At 35.9% G+C, this 15035-nt stretch overlaps 2 protein-coding genes across 4 annotated transcripts; one reads left to right on the forward strand and one right to left on the reverse strand.

Annotated features, from left to right (window-relative positions):
* Positions 1-426: 426 nt before the first annotated feature.
* On the forward strand, positions 427-2529 carry LOC106297158. The gene is made up of 2 exons (XM_013733438.1): positions 427-616; positions 659-2529. Exons 1-2 carry the CDS (start codon positions 427-429, stop codon positions 2527-2529), a joined length of 2061 nt encoding a protein of 686 aa, XP_013588892.1.
* A 4172-nt stretch (positions 2530-6701) lies between these two features.
* On the reverse strand, positions 6702-9911 carry LOC106296248 (probable E3 ubiquitin-protein ligase HIP1). Of its 3 annotated transcripts, none has more exons than XM_013732338.1 (6): positions 9703-9910; positions 7800-9009; positions 7669-7719; positions 7481-7576; positions 7275-7415; positions 6702-7195 (listed from the first exon to the last, which is right to left on the reverse strand). In XM_013732338.1, the coding sequence occupies exons 2-6, from the start codon at positions 8955-8957 to the stop codon at positions 7046-7048; spliced, it is 1596 nt and encodes a 531-aa protein (XP_013587792.1). In that variant the 5' UTR covers positions 8958-9009; positions 9703-9910; the 3' UTR covers positions 6702-7045. The 3 variants fall into 3 exon arrangements, with proteins under 3 accessions (XP_013587792.1, XP_013587793.1, XP_013587791.1); XM_013732339.1 differs by lacking the exon at positions 9703-9910 and adding an exon at positions 9477-9663; XM_013732337.1 differs by having other exon boundaries at positions 6703-7195; positions 9788-9911.
* Positions 9912-15035: the final 5124 nt, after the last annotated feature.

Raw genomic sequence — 15035 nt, forward strand, 5'->3', positions numbered from 1 at the left:
CACTTGCCCTTCAGCATGTCTGGTGTTCATGCATCGCGACACACGGGCATCTGCATGTCGTTTCGCATGCGCAGATTGCAGGTACTGCGACACCTCGTGCTTCTGTGTGTCGAGCTGCATGGAACTGCTTCATGCACGTCTAAACCTCATTTTTGTGTTGACACTCAGCAGGTTAAATGGTTGACACCACGTCCTGATCCCTTAGATCAAGCCACCTCAAGCTTCTCAGTCGATTTGCGCGATTTCGGCTCCTCTGGTGAATTTTCGTCCGGGGATCAATCCCGAATATTTTTCCGTTCCCAATCTGATGAGCTACATATTTTTAATAGACTCCAGACTAACTTTAACCTTGAGGATAAATATTTCCCGAGCCTTCGGCTTCCCCGAGAAATTCCATAAACTGAAATTAGGTTTTTTTTTTATAAGATGGGGTATTACACGCTGTCTCCATATATTTTTATCCTGTGTACGGAGGTTCTCTCGGAACTCTGTGATAAGGCACTATCAGATGGGACGCTGTCTGGGGTTTGTGTTTCTCGGGCTAGTCCAGCAATTGATCACCTTTTGTTCGCCGACGACACGATGTTCTTCTGCAAGTCGAACACCGCTAGCGTCAGTACCCTGCTGAGTATTCTACGGAGATACTAGTCTCTCTCAGGGCAACATATCAACTTTGCAAAGACGGCTATCACGTTCTCGGCACGGACTCCTCCTGAAGTTAAGAGCAGAGTTAAAACGGCTCTATCTATCGAAGCAGAAGGTGGTATTGGAAAGTATTTGGGCCTCCCGGAACTGTTTGGGAGAAAGAAAAGAGACATCTTCGCAGCTATCCTCGACCGTATCAGACAACGAACACTTAGCTGGACTACTAATTTCCTCTCCGGTGCTGGCAAGCAGGTCCTCTTGAAAGCAGTCTTGGCGGCGATGCCATGTTACGCTATGTCGTGCTTCAAACTCCCAAAATCTCTATGTAAACAGATCCAATCCATGTTAACTCGATTCTGGTGGGATGCAAACTCGACAAAGAAGAAGATGTGTTGGGTTGCGTGGTCCACCCTAACTCAACCAAAGCATGCTGGAGGTCTCAGGTTCAGAGACATCGAGATGTTTAACGACGCGCTGCTTGCAAAAATTGGATGGAGAATCCTATCTAAACCCCAATCTCTAGTAGCCCGTGTACTACTGGGTAGATACGCTCGCAACTCTACGTTTATGGATTGCCCGGTCTCAGCCTCCTCCTCCCATGGTTGGAAGAGTATCCTGGCTGGGAGAGAGATTTTGAGAATGGGTTTCAGTTGGTCTGTTGGTAACGGGGAGAGTATAAGGGTGTGGCACGATCCATGGCTGAGTTGTGAAACCCCCCTGATCCCTATTGGTCCCCCTACTCTAGCTGCCTCTAACTTATTGGTTAGCGACCTCCTATGCAAACTCACCAATACGTGGGATCGTGATAAGATCAGACAGGAGTTGCCTCAGTACGACGATGCTATTCTATGTATCTTCACGAGTTCAGCTCCATCGGAGGACCAGGTTGCGTGGGTGTATGAGAAGTATGGAGCTTACTCCACTAGGTCAGGATATGGCATCGGTATGAGCGCTGTGAGACCGGTTGCCTTTATCCCCGTTCCTTTTGATTGGCGAAAGAACATCTGGAATGTTAACACAGCACCTAAGATTAAAGACTTTCTTTGGAAAGTGGTCAAGAAAGCAATCCCCGTCAGCGCTAATCTTGCCTCTCGGGGGATCTCCTCCTTTCCGTGTAAGACTTGTAATGATGTGGAGGACGATCTACATGTTTTCCTCCTCTGCTCGGTAGCTAAGGAGGTTTGGGAACTAGCTCCGATCTCTTGGACCCAACTCCCTATGATTTCCTCGCTTGGGGTCTTCATCTCATCATGCGCTAGCATTAAGAACCTTCCCCCGACGGGAGCCCGTAATAAGAGATGTTTTGAAGACAAAGCCTACTCCAGTATGGAGATCCTAAACAAGTACATCTCTAATGCTCGCAAATGGCAAGGAGCCCAGATGCTGACCACACCACCTACTAAAGATGTGCATGAACTATCCCGAGGTAAGAGTGTTCCTCAGCTGCCCTCTCCGTCTACTACGATGATCACCTGTCATGTTGACGCAGCTTGGGATGCAAATTCCGGTAACTGCGGGCTGGGAGGAGTCTTCACCGGTCCTCCCTCTACCACCCATCTCCGTCAGCTTTGCGAATCACGACCCTTTGTTTTTTTTGCGCTAATGGCTGAAGCGCTTGCAGTTCGTCTTGCGGTTATGACCGCAGCTTGTGCAAACATTAAATCCCTTCTGATTCTGTCAGACTCCCTTGATCTTGTCAAGCTGTTGATAAAGAAAGAGAGCAGGCCAGCTTTGTTTGGTATTGTGTTTGACATCTACTACTTTACCTCTCTGTTTGATGTTATTTCCTTTGCTCATGTACCCCGTTTAAACAATTGCGAGGCTGATTTTGTGGCTAGATCAGCACTGGCTTCGATCGTTGTAACATCCGTTGGTGGAGAGTAAACTCTAATTATGAATGAATTTATGTTTGACCAAAAAAAAAAAAACCAATAATCATCACATAACACATCTAAATTTCTACCTATAACATGCAATAAAACATATAAAATAACCAAAAAGAGAGAGAGAACTACCCAGAGTGTCTCAACATGAACTGCACACACTGCACCTGTGGTACAACATGACCCAAGTCTACCACACATAGATAAGTAGCCGCTCCACCATCTCAGGCTCGCTGCTTTCCCTATACGATTATGAACCTCGCAACTTTAATATGCGCTTTGCGATCCGATGCAACCACAACAATTATATGGAGTTATTTTGAAACAAATTATATTAAAACTATTCATCAAGGAAAGGCTTTTGCGTGGCAGGTGGACTACACGCATGGGTGATTTTTCTTTTCGTCTGGCTTCCGATGACTTCGCCGAACAACGTTGAGATCTCCCACACCTTCCCTTCTCCTTCGGTAATTTTTATGACAGATTAGTCGATCTGCGGTGAGAGTTAAAGAAAAGGATGTGGCCGTTAGTTCTTTATACTTTTTGGTATTATATTCTTACAAAAACTAAGCTTATTTCTAAATTGAGGACGTTAGTGAAAAGCTAAACCGTTCTTTTTAACTTTAGATTTTCATTCAAGAAGAAGTTCAAAACTTACGCTCCATGATTGAGTACCCGGAGAGAGGGTCTATCCGTGGGCTGCACTTCTCCTTGGGGATTAGTCTGGGCCTCTCCATGGGCCTGGGATACCCCAAGGTTAAACAAAAAAAAAAAAAAAAAAAGATTGGATAATCCTTGTGGACCAAAAGGCAAGGTGGGATAACATCTCCTGGACATTATTTGTAAAATCATTTTTACATATGTCATCACCACGTTCAATTTCAACAAAAATGATAATATAGCTTTTAGAAGTGATAACATGACATTAACCTAATTACGACATATACAATTTTTTTCTTATAAAGATTTATTTTTGTCAAGGTTTTTAATATGGTAATGATTATTAACTCATATAGCACTATTAATGTTATTTTGAATAAATTTTTATTTGGCAAAAATAATAAAATATAATAATATTAATAATTCATATATCACTACAAAATTTATATATCACATTAATAAAAATTAAACTTATTTTCCAGAAAAAAATAAATTAAATATAGTTACAAATATATATATTTATATATATATATATATATATATATATATATATATCTTATAAATCATCTATATAATCAAAATAGTTGTAAATCAGTATCAACAAATACAAAACTAAATTATAAATAATCAAATAATTATTTTGATAGTTAAAATATTAAAATTTATTTAAAGTTATCTTCATTATGTTAATTAACAATTTGATTTTTACCGGTTTAACATGTTTTAACTAAAACAAACAAAAATTCAAAATTTGTTAGAATCTATATATTAAATATATACATATTTAAGACTAGCTGATAAGAAACATATTTAAATAAATAAACCTTAAATTTAATATGAAATAAATCATAAATTTTTGAATATCCACCAGGAGTCCAAGTTTTGGCACTCTCAAATTTTTTATCGAATCCAATTATTTTTCCTACCCAACTACTCTTCGCAAATATGGATATTTTGGAGAGTTTTTCCACAAATGGAAGATCAACAATTCGCTTGGATGTTATGGTACATCTGGAAGAGATGAAATAATAAAGTTTTCAGTAACATGTATATCGATCCCATTGCACTTTTGAAATTGGCAAAAACAGAATCTCTACTTTGGACTGACACATAGGTTTCACTGACACAAAAGCTTCCTCAAAATACAGAGGTAGATGTCATTATTTTACCAACCATAACAGGTAGATGGTGTTTCATGGATGGATCATGAAAAGACCGAGAAAAAATTTCAGGATGAGGTTGGTACAGTACTTTAGAAGGTTTTGATGGTTTGGTGGGAGCAATAAATACAAGGGCTAGTCTTTCCCCCTTCACTCGGAAGTGGAAACGCTCATTTGCACTATAGAATGTATGAGGAATTTAGATCAGTTTCAGGTCACATTTGCAACAGATTGTTTTCAATTAGTGAAGATGATTTTAGAATTAGAAGAATGGACAGCTTTCTAAGTTATTTGGAAGGTATCAAGATTCAAAAGGGAAGTTTTCACAACTCAAGCATCATTCATGTACCCAGAGCACATAATTGCATTCAATGCCAGGAAACATTCGTTTTTGTCGTTCACATGGATAGCGAGTTACCATTTTGGCTTGCAGAGTCTTCATAAGTGTTTATGTTGATGACAAAAAGATAGATATTGCTATTTTTCTTCTATTTATAGAAGAAGAAATAATATTCCTCTCTTTTTTACTATATATATTTAGAGATTGATATTTTAAAGGAACAAATTGGAACATATCTCAGCTCTATTATAGAGTTTCTCTATTTTAGAACTAAAAATAGCAAAATACATCGGAAATAGTCTATGACCAGGTTATACAGATGCAGCTTCCTTCTCAAGCAGACTACGGAGCCAAGAGGGTCCTTCTACAGCTACATACGAATGAATTTAAAGGTCCTTCATCACACTTGTAGCGAATGAATATTATATTATTATAATTTATATATCTAAATATAGATATATTTAAAACTCGTTGATAAAAACATATATAAAATAATTAAGCACTAATAATAATATAATATCAATTATTTTTATACAATTAAATCTTAACTCTACTGAAATTTAAATAAAATCAAAGTAAAATTTTTAAACCAGATTAAAATAAAAAAACTGCAGTAAATAAATTTATAATTTTAGTTTTTTCAAACCGATAAAGTTAGTATATAAAAATAATAATGATCCAATATAAACTAATGTTTTCTTTTAAATAAAAATATATTATATTAAAATTATTATTTCTGCTTATGGCGCAAAAACTCTCAATGCTAAAATAATAATGCATTTAAAGACAATACCAAAAAAGCATTCAATTAAACAAAAGACAAAAAAAAACCGCCAATAGGCAACACTGCAAAGAAAAAGCGAGTCCCATCTCTTGAAGACCTTGCGATAGGACAAGACACAATAAAGACACCGTCCAAATCAAAGAAAAATAGAGCTAAAAGCATTTCCAACTTATTATTATTTTCAATTCTATAAAAGCATTTAGAGTTAAAATTGATTTAACCTAACTCTATTTCTTCCCCTATAATAAAAATCTCTATTTTTTCTCTATTTTAGAGAAAAAAAATCGCATTCCTCTATTGCTATTTTTTATTCTACATTTAGTGATTGCTATTTTAGAGAAATACATTGGAGCATATCTCACCTTTATTATAAAGTTTCTCTATTTTTGAGGTGAAAATAGTTAAATACATTGGAGATGGTCTAAGGGCATCTCTAGCTTATTGCTATTTTCAACTATAGAATAGGATTTAAAAATAAAAATTGCTTTAATCTACCTTTATTTATTACTCTATAATAGATATTGTTGTTTTTTTCTCTATTTTTTTTACTATATATTTAGAGATTTCTATTTTCGAGGAATATATAGGAACATATCTCAGCTCTATTGCAAAGTAGTAAAATATATTGAAAATAGTCTAAGACCAAGTTATACAAATGCAGCTTCCTTCTCAAGCAGACTACGGAGCCAAAAGGGTCCTTCTACGGCTACATATGAATGAATTTGAAAGTCCGTCGTTACATTTGCAGCGACTGAGATAGCAACCATGTTCACACGAAGACTTATAAGAGACACAACTGACCAGAGAAGCGAGGTGAGCTCTGGTAATAATAGAGAGTCAAACCGAGGGAAATAACGTCTACTATGAAAGATCGACCGACCTTCACAATCCCTACCAGCCAAGTTGCTCCCCTGATACCAACAGTGTATACCCCTTAAGGCCGCAAGATTGCATATGAGCCAGTTGATGGAGGGCCTGGTCCACACTACACATTCAATAGAATCCAGACTCAGGACGATCCAAAACCTTGCTATGAATCTCTCTCTCTCCAAATTTCAGCTTCCATAGAGCTTTCTCATAAACACTTGCAGGATGCTTTGAATGATGAAAACAAAATTAATTTCTTCCTTTCCATATGTGCCACAGGAAATATATGACTGGTCTCAGGAGATAACATTTTCTTTTCGATTACATACCAAGAGATGATGTAGGTTCAATGAAACCGAATTGGACAAAAACTGGTGACCATTAAAATAGGAATAATGTACATAAGTTAATCATCCATAAAATCTATCAAACTTGCCGAATTGGCTCACAAACCTTTTAGTTCTTTCAATGAGTAAATCATAAATAAAAATAAAAATAAAAAAATCATCCAAACAAATTCAGAAGAACCTAAGTTTCTTTTTCTTAGATACTCCCTCAGTTACTTGTCTTCATTCCTATCTTTTCGCTACCTCTATATCATCAAACCTCAAACTCAAACACCAAATAACGCATAATCCTAACTTGCCTTTGGGTGTTGTTGTGGTGAGGTTGCAATGGTATAGAACAGCTTAAGGTCTTTCCATCATTATATCCCTGGCTTCTCTACAGTATTTAACCCTGTCGTTTTGCAGATTGGACAAAGATTCTTTTGCTTCAGCCATTCTTTAATGCATTGGCTATGGAAGCCATGCCCACATTCCAGCATTCCCAGTTCTTCTCCCTCATTGTATTCCTCCTGCAGGTAATGGCCACCAAGTTTAAACCAACATGTCCTTAAAATTAGTAAAGATGAGCACAAGATGTGATGTTGTTACCTGACAGATACAACATGGTTCTATTTCTTGTGGACATCTGGTGTCACTGCTGTATTTTCGTTGCTTCAATCGGTTGGATATGGTTTCCTCGTTGAGACCGGTGCAAACATCTCCAATCCGCTCTCCTAGAGACAACAACTCCTACAGATTTCAAACTCAGGGTTAGTATGACACTAACGAGCAATAAATAACGACAGGTGTTTTACCTCATACGACATGTTGTCAACATCGAGTCGCATGTCTCGATAACGGTCATGAATACCAGCTGCACCTAGCATCGACTGATTGAGAAGCATAACATCCTGAATAAATCAGAGCACAAAAACATATATCTCTGCAGCAAGAAGATAAGAATAAATACAAAAATATCAAACAAAGTAAGCATTTTATGTACCTCCAAACGCAAGGTCCCTGTCCTACGCATCTGTTCCAAGACATTGCGGAGCTGTTTAAAAACAGAACCAGGGTGTCAGCTCTACAGAGAGCAGTTTCTCAAGAATATTATAGATCTAACATGAAACTAACCTCTGCCAGTCTGCCTCTTCCTCGCGAAGATTGAGGAACGCCATTTGTAGTTTGCCCTTGTCTTGGTACTACTCTCGAGAAAGCCCGACTCTGCGCCTGAAAGGTGGCATCACCGCCAGATTGATGAAGCACATGCTGATCCAGAGGGGCCGAAGAAAGCAACGACCTCCTCCGTAAATGTTCGGATAATCTTCTTTGATTTTGCGCCGAGTTATTCTGGTAAGGAGTCAATGAGGGTGATGGCTGAACACTGTTCCACGGACCACTTACATGACCGTGGGGCAGATTTGTCACACCAGGAGGTGGAACAAACAAGGCATTTGCCAGCATGTTGCTTCTTTCAACAACAACAGAAGATCCACCCGCTGCTGCTGCTGGATTCCATTGGAATGGTGGTGTCATATTTCTTGAAAGAGGGGGTATAGTAGTACCAGCAGAAGCATTTGGGTTCAGAGGAGTATAATTGCCGAAAGCGTGTCTATATCTCAAGTCCACGAGCTGTTGGTCTCCTGGTGCGCTCAAGGATGGAGCAATAGGTTGCCTGATAACAGTTCCAGCAGCAAAGACATTTTCTGGATCAGCCCTGACAGAGAAGTTTCTGTTGGAGCTGTCTGGGATGATGGCAGGAGGAGCAGACAGGTTTGGAACACCGCCAGGGCCCAATCCTCTTGGCCCATGGTTAAGAGACATGTTCAAAGAACTGCTCTCTCCACGGTGGAACTCACGGAAACCTACATTTGACTGTCCAATGCCGGCATCAAGAGCCTTTCTTTTACGCTGCCCATCTGCACACGAACCACCGTTCTCTGGTATAATAAGACCAGACTCAAGCCCATTCTGCTCTGCATTCAGATCGCCAACCACTCCGTTTGCACTAGAAGAAGGTTGCATAAACTCCACCATCCATTGCTCAGTGATAATAGTAGGTGCTTCGTTCTTTGCACCACCAGAGCTACCCTCGCGTTGCTCAGGATACACTGAGTTTGCAAAACTAGTATTGGTAGTATCCGCAGCTGAGTTCATGTAATTCTGAAGATCGTTATCACCAATACTGTGACGATTCCCCCACCGAATCTGCTGATCTACCACAGGATTAGTCGATGAAGAACCATTCTCAAAGTTCAAGGCCTCACCCATACTAGCCCTTTCTCCCTGCATCTTATCCTCAATCACAGTTGACACTTTTGCGCCACGAAGCCGATGCTAGAAACTGCAACACATCATCAAAAAGGAATCATATAAGTAACAATGACAATAGAAAAGGAGCATTACAATCCTCGAAGAGTATGATCGTCAAAAGAAACAGAGTTAAGCATTCAAAAGAGTTCCTCAAAAGCCAATGGTGGGTGGGTGATCTACGATTGAAGAACATAAGGGTTTATCTTAGTTCTCTTTTCAACTTCATTTGCTTAGTTTATCTTATCTTATATACAAACGCTACATTATCAAGCACAGCCTATACATATAACCAACCAATGGCACTTGAAAGTTGCAATAACAAAGAACATAAAAACAATTTGCAAAAATCTCAACTTTCAAATCACATTCTCAATACAAAGCATACTTATTCAACAGCACATACAAAAGCAAAGCAAAGCATAACAACAACTTGGAATGTATCCTTATAAAAACCAAAAGCCTTGTTGAAGAGAAATAAGAAAATAATTAAAAGACAACCTTTTGTTGAAACCAAACACTGAAACAGTTTCCTAAAGACAGAGATCCAGCATTAAAAACTCACTGCAAAGAAACTAACTTTCTTCTTCCAAAAGGATGAACACATACAAACCCAACAATTACGATCAAGCTTGAAAAAACCCACAACCCAGAAAAAAAAAACAAAGAAATCAAAGAAAGAAGACCGATCTGAGAAGGTTTGGTGAGAGAAAGAAACGGCTTCAACCTTAAATATGTTAAGATTCTTCCACAAACACACAACGAAAGAGGAAACCGATTGCGGAGAAAAGAGGAGAAAGGAGAAAACAAACCACTTTTATCAAGGCAGAGAGAAGAGGAGGAGGAGATGATGAAGATCGGAATGAGGGAAAGCCAACACAAACCAAATGGGAATAGAATCCGGAGAGATTATTATTATTAGGAGGAGAGAACAGAGTAAATATTAGTACTATGTGTATATTCACATTTAACCAAAGACAATATTATTATGATATTGCATTTAAGAGATTTTTTTTTTTTTAAAAAGTCAACAAGACTGAGCAGTTTCCAAAAGACTGAATTGAATAGCTACGTACCAAAAAGAAGATGGGTACGAATCACACAACACGAAACTTATGGTAATAATATTAACTATATTATAGAGAGGAGAAAAAAGGAAGTTGGGGGAAATTAAGCGGAGAAGTTGTCTTTGTCCCGTCTTTGCTCTCACGTCCAACTAAACGCACGCGGCCTGCCTTTTTAATTTTACTTCTCAAGTTAAAAGTTGAACCGAATCCAAAGTTAATCCCTTATATATTAAAAGAAATTCATTGGCTTTAATGCATTTACACTACCTTCGTCACGTGGTGCTTTCACATTCATTTAGAAAAATTTACGTTGTCATATCGATTTAATAGAGCACCTCACAATTTTTTGTTTCCTATTTTGATTAAAAGCTATAACAAACGTTTTACATCGTCGATACTCTCATGTTTGTAAGTTTTTGAGCTTTCAAAATTTTGGAAAGTTATATCGAAGTGGAGGGTTATGAAAAGGTGTTCACGATGCATCACATCCTTACACAGTTCTCTGGTCACACTCTCTTTGACAACAACAGTGTTTGCCATCATCTTCCCGATGTTAAGCTTCTCTCTCTGGTCGTCTCTACTATCTTGTCCCTACAACAACGAAAAAGAAAAAGACCAACAACGTAACTTTTGCAGATCCTGAGGTGGAAGAAGACGCAAAATTACTAAGAAAAGGTGTAGGTAGCCGATCACACTGGTGCAAGAACCAGCAACACTTATGGTGATGATAATAAGAACGTGAGTGTTATGAGAATGAAGATCGTTGTGAGTAAGCAAGAGTTAGAGAAGCTGCTCCAAGGAGGGTCATTCATGAAATGGTCTACCAGACTCTTGAGAAACAAACTTTGCTTTCTGATGATGATAATTTTCAATGTAAGACCAAGAAAGTAACGTTTACGGATCCTGAGGTGGAAGAAGACTTAAGATTACTAAGATAAGGTGTAGCCGATCACACTGGTGAAAGAACCAACAACACTGATGGTGATGACAATAAGAACGTGAGTGTTATGAAAATGAAAATTGTTTTGAGTAAGCAAAAGTTAGAGAAGCTGCTCCAAGGAGGGTCGTTCCATGAAATGGTGTACCAGACTCTTGAGAAACAAACTTTTCTTTCTGATGATAATAATCTTCAATGTAATACAAGTTGGAGACCTATGTTAAGATAGCATAGCTGAAAGCTGAATAATCCCACAAAGAAAACAATCTTGAGTTTGTTCAAGGACAATTGTTTTTGAGGTTTTGGTGTATATAAAAACCTTTGAAGCTATGTTATCAATGACCAATATATATATTAATGATGACAAGTTTTTTTTGGTATAATAAAGAAACATTCTATTCTCGAGCTTTCCCTATTATTATGGTAATGGTTTTAACGCTAAGCTCTATTATGGTTTAACACTTTCATTTGGTATAATAAAAATCGTTTTCAAAATCAGAGCTTTCCCTATTATTATGGTTAACACTTTTAAACCAAAATTCAAAATCGGTTTGTTATTATACAGAAGGAAACATTAAGCTCTGTTTTTGAAATCGATTTTGCTACCTTGAGTGATTAGCAAGGTTGATTGATGATAGGGGATTTGCATATGTTTGAAAACTTTGGTTTATGGGAATATATACATCGATTGTGCTGAGCAAGGCACAAATATATGACATTAATTTTTTTTTAAAGCGATCAGCGTAACTTTCATTAGATTTTTTAGACCTATATAAGACACATGTCTTCCATCTTTCTTACTTAAAACCTAAACGCAAAACCTAAGCATTCTTCTATAATGGCTCTGATAAGTTGATAATGACTCATATATCCTAAACCTAAAACCAAATCCACATAAATCAGATCTAATGGCTGCGATAAGTTGATAATACACATAAGTTGTGGCCAATTGAAAAGTCTAAAAAATCCAACCTAAAACCAAATCGATGTCCGCATTAAACAGATCTAATGTCTTCTTATCTTATAAATAACGAAATTAATAATCTCATCCTGCGCAAGGCGCGGGTTATCACCTAGTTATGATATTAAACTAATAGTCAAATTTAAGATAAATATATACACATGCATGTTTAGTATATATCTACTAGGTTAAGATGCGCAGAGTGAAAGTCAATGTTCAAAATATTTTTATATGTTCACTTTATAACCGAATAGGATGTATATATGTATTTTTATGCAGACGTATGAAATCAGTTTTGTCATGTATACATGGAGGGAAATTTGGTTTGTGTGGTAAATCAATAATGAGCAGTGTTTTGAAAACTGGATACGACCGGCCGGTCAAATCGGTCCAACCGTGACTCATTGAATTAACCAAGTCAGGTTCGATTTAAAATCTAGATTTGAGAAAACCCCGGTAAAGCTGAAGACCGGATCAACTTTAAAACCCGGTTTTCTAAAATTAACATATAATTAATTTACTTTTAATTGTTATTAAAATTTGATATTTCATAATCAATGTTTGTCTATGAGTATTTAATTGATTGTTTACTTAATTCTATTTTTGAAGAAAGAATGTAAAAATATATTTAACTCTCATATACTATCCTCATTTTTCCATATTTATAAAATTTGGTATTTTAGTTGTAAGAATAAATAAATACAGTAATTAAAAAGGTCGATCATTAGGTTTTTATTATTTTAATTTATATAGTATTCACTTGTGTACTGTATATAAAGCTAGATTTATGTTTATTATTAATTTTTAGTTAATAAAAAAAAAGAACATGTCATATATAGCTACTTTTTAAGGTTAGTTATTATTATTAAGGTTAGTTATCAAAAATATTTTTCATTTTTAAGATGGCTTTTATTTATTTTTTCTAGTATATAAAGCTTTACTTGTGTTTTATTATTTTTATTTAATAAAAAAGAACAAATAACATATCATATGTAGAACTACTTTTTAGATCCGTATAGTCTAAAGATATAATTATATATATTTATTTATTTTAAAATAAAAAAAAATCTGGTTCAGCCGATTAAACCGGTCCAACCAATCAACCATTAGATACGCCAAGTCGATATCCAATCCGGTTTTAAAAACATCGATAATGAGGCAACATTAGTTAACTTTCAATATGGTTTTCCAATATGGAATATTATACAATAGTACTGTGATAGCATATTTAAAATCAACCAATCACAATTGACTAAAAAATATATATAGTATCTATCGCATTCACTTATGAGCTATAGTATGTTAGGATCTATATTAGTTGACTTCTTAATATCATTTCCAATTAGGAATCTTATATGGTAATAATTATAAATAAGATCGTTTTACATATACGTATATAGTGTATCATAACTAAGTACGAGGAGACGAGGAATAATGCATTCACTAACCTTCTTAAAAAATCACCACCATTCATAAAGAATAAATTTTTCTTTTTTATTCCCTACCATTCATTTTTTAAAGAACAAATTCATGCCTTGTTAATTATGGGATGAAACAACCATTTCTTTTCATTCCTGCAATTTTATTCCTCTACGTTCATTTTCTATTCGTTTCTCTTGTTTCCAGAATGGTCACCAGTCGGATCTTAAATGTCAGTTTTTGCAGCACTGATTAAGGATTTCATATCTGATTAATGAATGTAAATATGATTTTTTGACACTTAATTACCTAATATAAGTCTGAATCATATCCATTGTTTTCAAACATTTAAGTCAATGACAATAAAATTAGGATAGCATATATATATATATATATATTGTAATTATATATAATTCTGAAAAGTACAATACATAAATATTGATATCGACTGGTGATAAAAAAAATTAAATATGCACACAATCGACTTTGTGATAAAAAATCGAAAAGGTTATATAAAGAAGATGTTGCCAAGAGGAACGTTGTTTGATTTCTTAATACTTTGGAAAGTAAACAAAAGTATTTTGTTTCTCATAATATAATTTAAATAGACACATGTTTGATAGTGTATAAACTACAGTGCAATGATCTATTGTTTAACGGTATGGTATATTCATATGTAACATCTTTTACATGATGTTACAGATGTGTTGTATAATAAATCCATTAAGACAAAAGAAACCTATATAACAAAGTGGACGTTTTAATTATCATCGTGTGTGGAATTAAATGAAAACGTTAGCGTTAGCATTTTAATAAAATGTGTTATCGTCCATATGTATTACTCTAGGGAAATATAAATTAGACCAATGTTTGTCTAAACTCTTTGTAATTCTGTCACTTTTCATAATTAATCAATAGTATATACACTTTCTTATAAATTATTTATTATTCATATAATACAACTTTTGTACCCTATTTCTAAGTGGATACAAAATCCATAAAATACAATTGGCAATAAAACATACGCTTTTTATGCTCTTACTTTCCAACACCAATGCCTTTCTATTCTTGCTTTACTCTTCCTGATGATAGTTGGATGATCGACAAATGGGGCTACTATCCATGTTTGTTCGAAATGGACAATGTTTAGTGGGACTTCGTCTGTGCAGGATGTGACAATATCTTTTCAATAATGTTCCTATTACTCATACAGGGACCATTCACATATCTCATTCATTGGTCTTATAATGTTTTGCATGTTCCACTTCCATCTTTTCGATTCAATTTGATCAGTGTTAGTTCACTTTTGCATAATGAAACATGTTCAGCTCATTTTTCTCTCGTACTTTTTTTATTCATGGCTATACTCGGGACTTGATGATTGGTAAAAGACATATTTGCAAAATCTATACATTCTTGAGCCGATCATCAACTCGCTTCATACAAACTTCTGTAGATCATTGATTGATGGGAACTTATGGCATCAACGTTTATGCCATCCAACCCTTAACAGGTTAAAGCATCTTCCTCTGGTATTTCCTTGTCTAAGTCTAGTATAGATCACTCTCTATATGTCCATTAGCTAAGCAAAATAACATTCCATCTTTTTCTCACAATCGTTTGTCTGAGTCACCCATTTGATTTGGTCCATCTAGATATTTGGGGACCTTTCTCCA

This window comes from Brassica oleracea, chromosome C6 (genome assembly GCF_000695525.1).
Source record: "Brassica oleracea var. oleracea cultivar TO1000 chromosome C6, BOL, whole genome shotgun sequence".
Classification (NCBI taxonomy): Eukaryota; Viridiplantae; Streptophyta; class Magnoliopsida; order Brassicales; family Brassicaceae; genus Brassica; species Brassica oleracea.